The sequence below is a fragment of the Globicephala melas genome, chromosome X, assembly GCF_963455315.2.
Source record: "Globicephala melas chromosome X, mGloMel1.2, whole genome shotgun sequence".
Taxonomy (NCBI): domain Eukaryota; kingdom Metazoa; phylum Chordata; class Mammalia; order Artiodactyla; family Delphinidae; genus Globicephala; species Globicephala melas.
Window position 1 is genome coordinate 18,951,168 of NC_083335.1, and position 12,631 is coordinate 18,963,798.

The 12,631-nt window shown below is 38.3% G+C and overlaps 1 protein-coding gene across 1 annotated transcript in view; it reads right to left on the bottom strand.

Moving 5' to 3' along the window:
• Positions 1-8,329: 8,329 nt before the first annotated feature.
• The window catches only part of MCF2 (MCF.2 cell line derived transforming sequence), a 64,129-nt gene continuing 59,827 nt past the window's right edge, over positions 8,330-12,631 (bottom strand). Inside the window, exon 26 of the mRNA XM_060292587.1 lies at positions 8,330-9,950. Coding sequence (XP_060148570.1) covers positions 9,939-9,950 — 12 coding nt within the window. The 3' untranslated portion in view covers positions 8,330-9,938. The remainder of the gene's footprint in view (positions 9,951-12,631) is intronic.

Genomic DNA, 12,631 nt, shown 5'->3' on the forward strand with positions numbered 1-12,631 from the left:
TAAGCCCACCTAAGAGCCAGCGGCTTTGGATCCAGGCCCTCGCTAGATTCTACCTAGAGCATTTGCAGTCGCCATATAAGAATCATTAACGCTTTCAAAAATCGCTGTAGCTACTTAACCGAAATTGGCTGAAATATGCTGCTGCAACAATATTGAGAGTGACAGATTAAAACAGAACTCTTGCTGAGTGAAGAGATGTGTGTTAATGTAGTGCGGTCATTTCAACTTGCTGTTTAAGTATGACTGTTTTGGGTTCTTTTGAATATTAGTTGCTAAATGCTGACAGGAACAAAGTGTCCAATTTTCTCTGCCAAGGGAGAAAGAAAGGTTTTCTCCCCAACTTTCCTGTACCATGACAGACCAGTTCGCAAAATTGCTTAATTATAATTTCTAAACCACTTCTGAAGGCTTACAGTCCAGTCTAAGAATGTCTGAGCTGCAAAGGCCCTTAGACACCAGCCAAACTCCTCTACCCATTTAACAGATGAGGAAATTGAGGCCAAGATAATGCCAGGCCCAAAGTAACACAATGTCAAGAGCCAGGACTAGAACTCAGGTGTCCCACTCCACACTGTGAAAGTACAGTGCTTTCAATTAGAGCCCTGTCTATATTTTTAGGGCCGCTGGGGCATTCTGCATTGGTGGCGATCCTTTCAGCAAACCTGGGAGTGAAAACTGCCTGAAATTCTTACTAGTGATGCTCTAATTGACAAACAGGTGACCAAATCAAGAAGACCAACAGGTAGCGGGGAAGGCAGAGTGGCGGTTGAATAGCAAACTGGAACCGCAGTCCTGGACTCAGGGCAGCACATGTGGAATGAACCTGTGGTGCTGGTGCCTGGCTTTTAGCCCAGCTGTGAGCACTGGGCCTTCCAGATGTGACATTTGACTTCTAGAGCAAGTTCGTCAGTGTCATCTGGCACACAGTCATCCCGGCAACATTTCAACTCGATTCATTGCAGCTGCGCAGGGTAAAACAGGCAGCACGCCGAGACAGCAGCCTACCCCAGAAACTGCTGTTTGAGAGTTGAAGGAATGCTTCAAAGGCCCGCTGAATCTGGGATGCTACTAGCCCTGGGTGTCGGGAAAACAGACTTCAGCAGCTGACAGGCCTGTCTGAGCAAAGCACTCAGGAATCAGGGCTCTTTTTGAATCTGAGGCTGATGCCATTTAGAAACCTCAGGGTTTAAAAAAAAATGCTAGGATCAGTGGATTAATACAAAATTAAAACTTGGGGGGAAAAATCTCATGGTTAAAGCCACAAAAATCATGTTCTGGAAACTATGGAGTCACAGCAGGCAAAAGACTATGGGACCCCTGCCCTTTCCAACCAATGCAGGTACACAGATCACTCATTTTCTCCAAGAGTACTTTCAAGGCAGACCTCTTCCACCGTGTCCGTGGCGTTATAGCTTGCCTTGAGATTTCCAGAGTTAATCTCAACCTCTTGTATGGAGAAAGGTATCAGAAGGGAAGGACAGACAGCAAGCAGACACTTTCTTATAGATAAAGAGGCAACGGCTTCTGGAAGACAGCCAAGACCCCCTCACAGAATGAGAATACTATTTCGAACTCCTGGCCAGATCATTTCACCTTGGAAGGAGACTGACCTCTTTTTTGCCCCCCGAACCCCACCCCCACCCTACCCCCAAGAGTTACCTCTTGATTGGAGAAGGATGGAAATAGGAATATTTCCTATATTTTGAACCCGTGTCCCCTGCATTGGCAGGCGGATTCTTAACCACTGCGCCACCAGGGAAGCCCTACTGCAAGCATTTCTAGAAGTATAAGAGTGACAGCATGCAGGGCTTCCCTGGTGGCGCAGTGGTTAAGAATCCGCCTGCCAATGCAGGGGACACGGGTTCGAGCCCTGGTCCGGGAAGATCCCACATGCCACGGAGCAACTAAGCCCGTGCGCCACAACTACTGAGCCTGCGCTCTAGAGCCCACGAGCCACAACTACTGAAGCCTGTGTACTCTAGGGCCCGCGTGCCACAACTACTGAGCCAGTGTGCTGCAACTACTGAAGCCCGCGTGCCTAGAGCCGGTGCTCCACAACAAGAGAAGCCACCACAATGAGAAGCCCGCACACTGCAACGAAGACCCAATGCAGCCAAAAATAACTAAATCAATTAATAAATCTATTTTTTTTAAAGTTAAAAAAAAAAGAAATGCTGCAGTAGATAGCTTCTCCAGATCAATAACCGTGTAGTGGCTTAGGTGCTGACCTCATAAAGTTAAGGGGTCTCACGATTTACACGTGACATGCTTTAGTGAAGATCTATATATAAAAATCTATTTTCCTCTTGGAATATATTACAAAAATAAACATGCATTTTCATGATATTAAAACTCAGCTCTGAAAGTAAGTAGCCAGGTCTCTGAGAAACTCAGTGCGTGCTTGTTGAATGAACCAATGGGTGAATGAAATGGAAGAAAAACAAGCCATTACTGACTACCTCAGTTATCTAGGGTAGGAATGAGATATTCAACCTGAACACATAGGGAATATGCCATAGAAAGGAAGAGAGACAAATACAAATACATTCATGTCCTTGCAAGGATTATGAGGAGTTATTACTAATTTCTAGGAAATGTAAAAAAGAATCGCCCATAAGACCATTGTTTTAGCCTTTTCCTCTCCTGTTAACATTTTTTGCTTTTGTGTTTGTGTTCTCCAGAAGCCGTATTTACCTCTCTTATCTGTGCTTTGTATCCTTATTTAGGTAGGTATTTTATTGTTGTACCTTGGTTTTATAGTCAGCTCTTGGCTTTCATTTGGATTTCAAAGTTTTATATCTGAATCAAACTGCTGTTCTTCGCCACAGGGATTTAATTTCTCTCAATATGCCTCCCATATTTTTCATTGTCCACACTCTCTTCCATATGTCGTTTTAGGTGATTGTGCTTGAGATCACAATCTACTTTTTTACTTTAGGAAATGTAAATTTGGGTAATTGATACGGCTAAAAGCATAGCTACACATTACCTAATGGTGGGTTATAATTCGGAAATCTTAGTGCATAAGGAATAAGGAATTTTACTGAACACTTACTATGGGCCTAGCACCGTGTCTGTTTCATAAGATAAAATCAGCCATGTGCTGGAACTGGCTTATACCAACTCACAAATGTGAATTTTGCACATCTCTTTCCAACGTCCAGTTCAGTGACTTCATGTCAGTAGCTTAAAATCCACCATGATAGGGGTATTTACACAACAGATATTGACAAATACTACAAATACTTTTGTTTAAGAGAGCCAGTTGTTCAACATACCAATTGACACAATCTAATTATTTGATTTAAAAAATTCATCATTTTTACAGTCCTGCTACTCAATTATTGCTGAGTGAGCACTAAATACACTGTGAATTAAAATATAAAAGTTGTTTAAGGAAGCAGAATATTTATGACCTAGAAATATTTAAAAATCAGACCTTTAAAGTTGTTCTCAGGTGGCAACAAGTAGTTATTTTGTTGCAAAATAAAACAATTTTTTTTTCAACTTTTCTTTTTTTTTTTGGCTGTGTCACGCAGCATACCAGATCTTAGTTCCCCAGCCAAGGATCGAACCTGTGCCCCTTGCAGGGGAAGCACAGAGTCTTAACCACTGGACTGCCAGGGAAGTCCCATAACATTTCTTAAGTGCAAATATTTCTCCTATACAACACATTCACAATCACACATTGTGAAGTCAATGAAGGATTATCCTATGGTAGTTTTCTGCTGGTATGTTAGTTCACAGTAATTTCTTAAGATATTTATGAAGACTGCATAAAAGAGTTCGTGACTGTTATTTTCAGCTAACAAGTAAGATTTAAAAAAAAAAACCCACAAGGATGTATGGAAGGTAAGTTTGGTGTAGATTTTCACTATACTTCAATCATCAGGGGACAAGACGTTATAATCCACTTTTCCAGTACTGAATTAAAGTAAGCAGAATTTTTTACAGCATGAAATGTTTCAGACATAAAAATAGAGAGAGGATAATATTCAATATCATAAACTCCCTCTGTCTCTGTCTCTGTCTCTCCCCGCCCCCCACCCCATCTTCAGAGGTAGGTAGCTACCATCCTTAATTTGGTGTTCATCATTAGCCAGCATATGCATATTTTACTCTAAATTATCCATTAAAAGTATAGAGTTTTGCACATTTTAAAACTCTACAAATGCTATCATCTTGCATCTATCTTGCAAGATTCATTGACGTTGACAGGTGAAGCCTGAGATCATTCATTTTAACTTCTAAATAGTATTTTATTTTATGATATTTCATCATCTAGTTATCTATTCTTCCGTTCATGGTCATTAATGTTGTCTCCAAATTTTTTACTCTTCCAAACAATGCTGTTATAAACATTCTGGCACATATGTCTCCTTGAGCACATGTGTGAGTGTTTCTCTGGGGGAGACACTTAGAAGTGGAACTGCTAAGCCATACAGTATTCACTTCACCTTTATTTGGTATTAGCAAATTGTTCATCAAAGGGTTGTACCAATTTATGCACCAGTAGCACCATGTAAGAGTTCTTGCTTCATATTTTTTTCTAACACTTGGTAGTTTTAGAAATACAGGCAGATTTTAAAGCTACTAATACTCATGTAAAATGGCTGTTTTGCATTGAATTCAGGTATTTTGAAACTAGTTCTAAATGTATAGGTATAGCTCTGTGTCTTCTCTAAGGTCAGTAAAGAGACCACTTTAGCTTCTAACATTAGATTCCAAAACATCCACTAGGATTTTTCCCTTTTAAGTCATTTTTGTCATGGTTGAAAAGTTACAGTTCACTTAGTTACTAAAATTTTATTTGTTCTCATAGCTTGCCATGTAAAAGAGCACATTCACTATCAAACTGAGATAAAAAGGAAATATTGACTTAGATAACTCTCAGCACGTCGAGCTCTCTTCATGCTTCAGATCTTTCTGACTTTCACTCCAGCCTGGTTTTATTTGTTTGGTTCTTTTTGGAGTAATTGAGTTAGTGAGTCTATCTCAGAAATACTTAGATGAAACGTATCTTTGAAACAGTTTACATTTTAATTGGGTTTGGGCTTAAGGAAAGTTTCATTTACCTTAAGGAATTCATCTTCACAAAGTCCAGCTTCATTGGCTGTTCTCAATGCACATTATTAGTCCTATTTGGTGTACATTTGCTGAAATTATCTCTTCAGAATTTAAAGTGCAAATTCATATATGTGAAAATGAGGTGATCAACAAATATTAGGTAGTCCCTCACCAAGTACAAGGGAAAACTTTAGACTTGAGTGTGTCATGAGCTTTAATATAGAAAATACATTTTGAACTAAAAAGGAATTACTTTTTTTTAAAAAGACTATTGTCACTTCTATTCATTTCCTTTTGAACAATATAAAGGGTTTACGTTTTGTCTGTGACACTGGTTGGTTGGTTTGTTTGCTGTCCTTGGGCAGGCCCCATAAGACCAACTGCAAACTGATCATTCCAAATCAACGCAGGGAAGTGTACTGAAAGGTAATAAAAATGACTTGTTTTGACAATTAATTGCTTGACACTTGATTCACTGAGCACTCTGGAGTCTACTGCTCCTAAGGGAAGCACGTTCCTGTGTTCTAATACCTACTACTAATAAGCATTTGTTTCAGAGAAAGTCTGTTAAGTGAAACTGGATTGATTTCTGACTAAACCTCAGACAAAATCACTGACCTAATTTCTTTTCAGGTGGAGCATTTCTCATACTCCCTTACACCTTCAAATATATACTCTGAAACTTTCTCTCTTCTTAAGAGAATACTGTAGCCTGGAAGTTGGGGAGGCTTTTAAAACAACTACATACTCTATATTGTGAGATTCATGTGCAATTTTGGAAATGTTAACAATAATACTTACTCTTCAGCCAACACAGGAATAAAGACTTGAATACACACTTTAATTTTCAAGGAGTTCTTTTTTTTATTTTTTGGCTGCCGCGTGGCATGCGGAACTTCCCCAACCAGGGATTGAGCCTATGTCCCCTGCAGTGGAAGCGTGGAGTCTTAATCACTGGACCACCAGGGAAGTCCTCAAGGAGTTCTTGAAGATGGATTAAATGCTTGAGTAAGTAGTTCACGAACGGTGCTTCCTCAAAAGGGCTCAAAATAGGGCTTCCCCGGTGGCGCAGTGGTTGAGAGTCCGCCTGCAGAGGCAGGGGACACGGGTTCGTGCGCCGGTCCGGGAAGATCCCACAGGCCGCGGAGCGGCTGGGCCCGTGAGCCATGGCCACTGAGCCTGCGCGTCCGGAGCCTGTGCTCCGCAATGGGAGAGGCCACAGCAGTGAGAGGCCTGCGTACCGAAAAAAAAAAGCTCAAAATAAAATTAAAGGCAAAAAGGAATAGTTGATCCTGTCATGGGATGTTCATTAAGACATCCGAAACAATCTGAGTTTTTGAGAAATGGAAGATTCAACCAAACCAGTTTGATAGGTTTTGATTCCCCCTCTATATTAAGGCATACTTCTAGCTCCCTAATGGGCTGTGGAAGAGATTAAGTCTGGCAAACCCAACTAAGAACCCTTTGCAAAAGCAAGCAACGGTTCAGAAAACAACTGTGGGTAGCTAAATGCTTTCCAGCTTTCCTTGGGCTCCATCACATGGAAGCAGATTTTTTCAGTGTGTGGAAATATCCACTCATAAACATGGCTATCTAACCCCTGAAACTGCTATCCTACAAATTTGGGTAAAGAAATTTTTTAAGCAAAATATTTATCCTAGTTCTGGTCAGATCTCTGTATCTCTGTGTCTCTGTGTCTCTATCTCTCTCAGAGAAGCAAGGCTGAAAGTAAACATTTCCTTCTACATTTCCTAGCATCATTTATTAAACAGTCCCTTATTTCCCCACATGCAATGCTACATCCATCAACACAGCAAATTAAATGTATGTAAGACTGTTTCTGGGTTTTCTTTGTTCTATTGTATTTTGTCTATCATTGAGCTCATTCTCTTTCTTTATTACAACTTTATGACAAATCTGAAGGTAAGCATTTAACTCAAAATACTTACTGTGTCTTTACTGTATCACTAATAAATGAAAGGACAGGAGTTTTCCATTCTTTGACATAAATCGTACCAATGTTTTCTTAGGTCAGTCTCCCAAGGTAATAGAAATAAAAACAAAAATAAACAAATGGGACCTAATCAAACTTACAAACTTTTGCACAGCAAAGGAAACCGTAAACAAAACGAAAAGACAACCTACAAACTGGGAGAACATACGTGCAAATGATGCAACAGACAAGGGCCTAATTTCTAATATATACAAACAGCTCATACAACTCAACAACAATCAAAAAAAAAAAAAGAAAACAACCCATTCAAAAATGGGCAGAAGACCTAAATAGACATTCCCCCAAAGAAGAAGTACAGATGGCCAATAGGCACATGAAAAGATGTTCAACATCACTAATTATCAGAGAAATGCAAATCAAAACTACAATGAGATATCACCTCACACCCATCATCAGAATGGCCATCATCAAAAAGTCTACAAATAACAAATGCTGGAGAAGGTGTGGAGAAAAAGGAACCCTCCTACACTGTTGGTGGGAATATAAATTGGTGCAGCCACTATGGAAAACAGTGTGGAGGTTCCTCAGAAAACTAAAAATAGAATTACCATATGATCTAGCAATCCCACTCCTGAGCATATATCCAAAAAGATCCATGCACCCCTATGTTCATAGCGGCACTATTCACAACAGCCAAGACACGGAAACAACCTAAATGTCCATGGACAGATGAATGGATAAAGAAGATGTGGTACCTCTATATAATGGAATACTACTCAACCATAAAAGAGAATGAAATAATGCCATTTGCAGCAACATGAATGGACCCAGAGATTATCATACTAAGTGAAGTAAGTCAGAAAGAGCAAGACAAATATCATACATCACTTATATGTGGAATCTAAAATAAGACACAAATGAACCTATCTATGAAACAGAATCAAGGACATAGAGAACAGACTTGTGGTTGCCAAAGGTGAGGGGGTGGGAGAGGGATGGATTGGGAGGTTGGGGTTAGCAGATGCAAACTATGATACATAGGATGGATAAACAACGAGGTCCTACTCTACTGTATAGCACAGAGAACTGTATTCAGTATCCTGTGATAAACCATAATGGAAAAGAATATATGTTATATATAAAAAAGAATATATATATGTATAACTGAATCACTTTGTTGTACAGCAGTAATTAACACAGCATTGTAAATCAACTATACTTCAATAAAAAAAAAAAGGAAAGGAGTTTTCAATGATACTATACTAAACCGAAAAAAATATATGAGTGAGTTTAAGGTTGGATATTTTTAATGTGGAATTAATGCAAGTACATTTACTTTTTAAGTACATTTATAACGTAATTAAAATTTGAAGACTTAAAGGGAAATTGCTGCTATGTTTCATAGTAATACACATTTATAAACCTGAAAAAATACAGTGCAGTTACAAATACATGTACAAATATAGCATTCATTGTACAGTGATTAAAACATTAAAAGACTACACTGCATGTTTGAATATATAGAACTCAGTACTGTCTTAAATGATTAAAATCCCTAGTTTAATACCATGAAAATAAAATGCCTTGTGCAGAGGGGCATCATTATTCAAAGATTTTATCTCCTAGTTCTGTCTTCTAACCACAGGGTCAGCACACAAAAGAAATGTATTTTAATATCATTTTGTTGTTGTTGTTATTGTTGCAGAAGCATTCATTGAAATATCAAACATATGGACATTTTCATGAGTCAGTTATAAATCAACCATCACAAATTCCAGCAATTTGACATTAGAAGATTTATAATTTACAGGTAACTTTGAATAAAATACAATTGGTTTGTCATATAAATGGTTACATCTAATGATACCACTGAAATAAACTATGATTTGACATGATACACAAACCTACTTAAAAGATAATTTATGTATTATATAGTTATTGTGTTGTTTTCTGTAAAACCAATCATCAAAAACCATGCACCTAATATGCCAACTTGATAGTAAAACTCACGATCCATGATTCAAAAGGCAGCAGTTTCAAACCATCGTCTTCAGTGGCCCATAATATAAAATACGCCAAGCCTAAGTTCAACACTGCATGCAACAACTGGGCCTGTGCTTTAAAACAAGTGATCTCACTGTTTACATATTTAAAAGAAGGGCATCTATACATATATTATCAAAGAAAAACCACAGGTAGAAACACAATATAACTTAAGAAAACCTGCACTAGAATAGATTTTTCTAGAAAATTCAAAAGCAAGTAAAGACACTGGAAAGCAGAGCTTTGTTACAGGAACACCTCTTGTGCAAATATGAATATTTAACTTAAAGCTGTGATGTATCTAAATTTCAATGCATAAAGTGTAAACTTCAACACATCCTAACTGCAGGATTTTTAGCTTTGGGTCTTTTTAGAACCATTAAGACAGCTCTGACAACCCTAAATACCAGTCCAAGTGCAAAAGAGGTCCTTCAGAACGTATCCCTTTGGTACATTATAGTCACATAGTTAACAAAATTAAATAGTAACATATCCTAACAATTACCAAAGGGGTTTAAAATCTCTGATTATCTCGCTTCTCTCTTTGGATTTTTGTTTTGTTTTGTTTAGATAGAATCTGAATGCATGCCATGAAAAACCCTACTTGGAAACAAAATAACACTGCACTTTTCACCTGCGGGGATTGGAAGGTGTGAAGATGGCTTCTTGCAAGAATGAGACAAACTGTGAATGACGAAGTCCACCTCAGTCCTGTGAATGTCATGGGTAGCATAGGATCATCCTGACTCTTGTGCTGTTTATCTGTAACACTTTTAAGAACTGTAATCTAGTTCATACCTTCAAAGGAAATCTTATTTTTAAAAGTCTATTCATTCTCCTTTAATTCAAGGGGAACTTAGTTTCCTTGTGTTACTCAGAGCAGCATCTACAAAATAATGAAGAATGATGTTAATACTCGTGACTTTTAAGGCCAAAAATGTTGTCTGTGCTATGACTTCTAACGCTAACTGTGAGGATTCAAAAGGTCCATCATAAATTCAAAGGTGATGTCTTTTGGTTGTTTATTTTAATTTGAAAGGCGTTATTCTGCTACATAGTGATTTATTAAAGGCATCTATTTCATGAACGGCATAACTTCACTAGAAGCAAAATAAACAGAATTCACATCTCCTAAAACCAGATTTCCCGAATATCGTATGAATTATGCTGTGTGCATATAGATGAAACATGTTAAGCACATAATTAACGGAGAGACCTTTACATTCCATTTGCCAGATTTCAAATAAGATACTCTAATACATATTTTGAAACCTAAGTGCTGTTGACAGTTGCATATGCGATCAACTTTCATTTCCTAATCCATTAACTGACACACAGTACAATATAGTTTTGTAGGCCACATTATACTATTTTGCTCTATGCAATGTAATGAGGAACAGATCTCAGTCAAGACCACTTGATATAGCATTCAACCAAAATCTACCAAGTACGGATTTGTCAATTCGATCTGTCATAAATCCATGTTATTTGAAAGTAATGTATATTTTTAAAACTTCTGAAGTCAGAACTTTCTAGAGAACAGGGAACTATGGGACCTTGTCACCTTATCTAGTAGCATGTCATACCAAGAGAGTAATACATGCTTTAAACGCTGATGGTATATCAATCCATTACACTTAACTCTCCTGATGACACTGCAAAAAAGAAAAGGATATTGAAAAAGTGTACTGATGGTAGAAAATGAAACTGAAAAGAATAATGTTATTTTTTCCAAATAAAGTGTATGTATGTTAACAAATGTATAGTAAGCCCTTCACTGACTGAAAAATAAGCACAAGCCCTAAACCTACTGTGATTAGTTACAGTAATGGAATCATTTCAAATTAAAACTAATCATATATGTAATTTTACATGTCCTGCATTACTGTTAGCTAAAATTGAATGTAATTAACTTTGTCCTGAATTAACTACGAGGACACCTGGCTCTATATTTAAAATGATGATGATAAAAGTTATGGAAAATCTACTGAGTGTTCCTAATGTTGAATACAAATGCTAATATTATATGGAAGTTAGATGAATGCCCTTGGTGTTTTCAATTTTGAATTTTGGAGACCTGAGTACAAGAAAGGCCATTATTTTCTAGTATATACACTGCACTCTTATTTCATGGCTTTATTGGCTTATAAAATATGCTTCATTAAAAAATGATTTATATATTTAATTTACACAGCTCTTCGAGCACGTATTTTAAGTGACTCATGTGTTTCTTTGTCTCTCTCTCATTAACCACTTAAATAAGCATAAAGCAGTTGGCAGAAAGCTGGCCATATTTATTTTCAAACTTAACTCTTTGATGTGTAAGATGGAATCAGTTAATTTGAGGGGAATATATGATTCATTACAACTATCTGGCTTTTGAAAGTGTTCAAAATGTCACTATCTTAGGTTTTACCTTATTCGAACACATATACGTTTTTAAAGTGTAAAGTGCTCAATTCGGCATGTGCAATGTTTCTTTGTGTTTGTCTGATACTCTTCTTTTATGGTTAGTACTTTTTCTGCCCTGTATAATTTACAAGAAAGAAATGGTTAACTGCTCAAAGGCATGAAGATGTTGTCCTGTGCTTTTAGAAGCTTTATGATTCTAGCTTTTATGTTTAGGTCTATGATGCAACTGAAATTAATTTTTGTGTATGGAGTGAGGTGTAGGGATGGTGGCTCATTTTTTTTTTTAATGTGGATACCCAGTTGCTCCTGCACAATTTGCTAAAACAACCTTCCTTTCCCCATTCAGTTGACTTGACACCTTGATTAAACATTAATCAGTTATATATTTGTGGGTCTATTTTTTTAAATTCTTTTAAAATTTTATTTTATTTATTTATCTTTGGCTGTGTTGGGTCTTCATTGCTGCGCGCTGGCTTTCTCTAGTTGCCGCCAGCGGGGGCTACTCTTCGTTACGGTGCGTGGGCTTCTCATTGCGGGGGGCTTCTCTTGTTGTGGAGCATGGGCTCTAGGTGCGTGGGCTTCAGAGCGCAGGCTCAGTAGCTGTGGCGCACGGGCTTCATTGCTCCACGGCACATAGGCTCTTCCCGGACCAGGGCTCGAACCCGTGTCCCCTGCATTGGCAGGCGGATTCTTTAACACTGCGCCACCAGGGCAGTCCCTGTGGGTCTATTTTTCTTTTTTCTTTTTTTTTTTTTTTTCTTTTCGGTACGCGGGCCTCTCACTGCTGTGGCCTCTCCCGTTGCGGAGCACAGGCTCCGGACGCGCAGGCTCAGCGGCCATGGCTCACGCGCTCCGCGGCCTGTGGGATCTTCCCGGACCGGGGCACGAACCCGTGTCCCCTGCATCGGCAGGTGGACTCTCAACCACTGCGCCACCAGGGAAGCCCCCTGTGGGTCTATTTTTGAACTCTATTTTTCTATACTTAAACCAATACCACACTGTATTCATTACTGTAGCCTTTTAGTAGGTTTTGAAATCAGGTATGTAAATCCTCAAGATTTCTGAGATTCCTCTGTTCTAGGTTGTTTTTTGCCTTCCATATACATTTTAGAATATACTTGTCTTTATTTTTTCTTCCAAAAGGGCTTGCTGAGA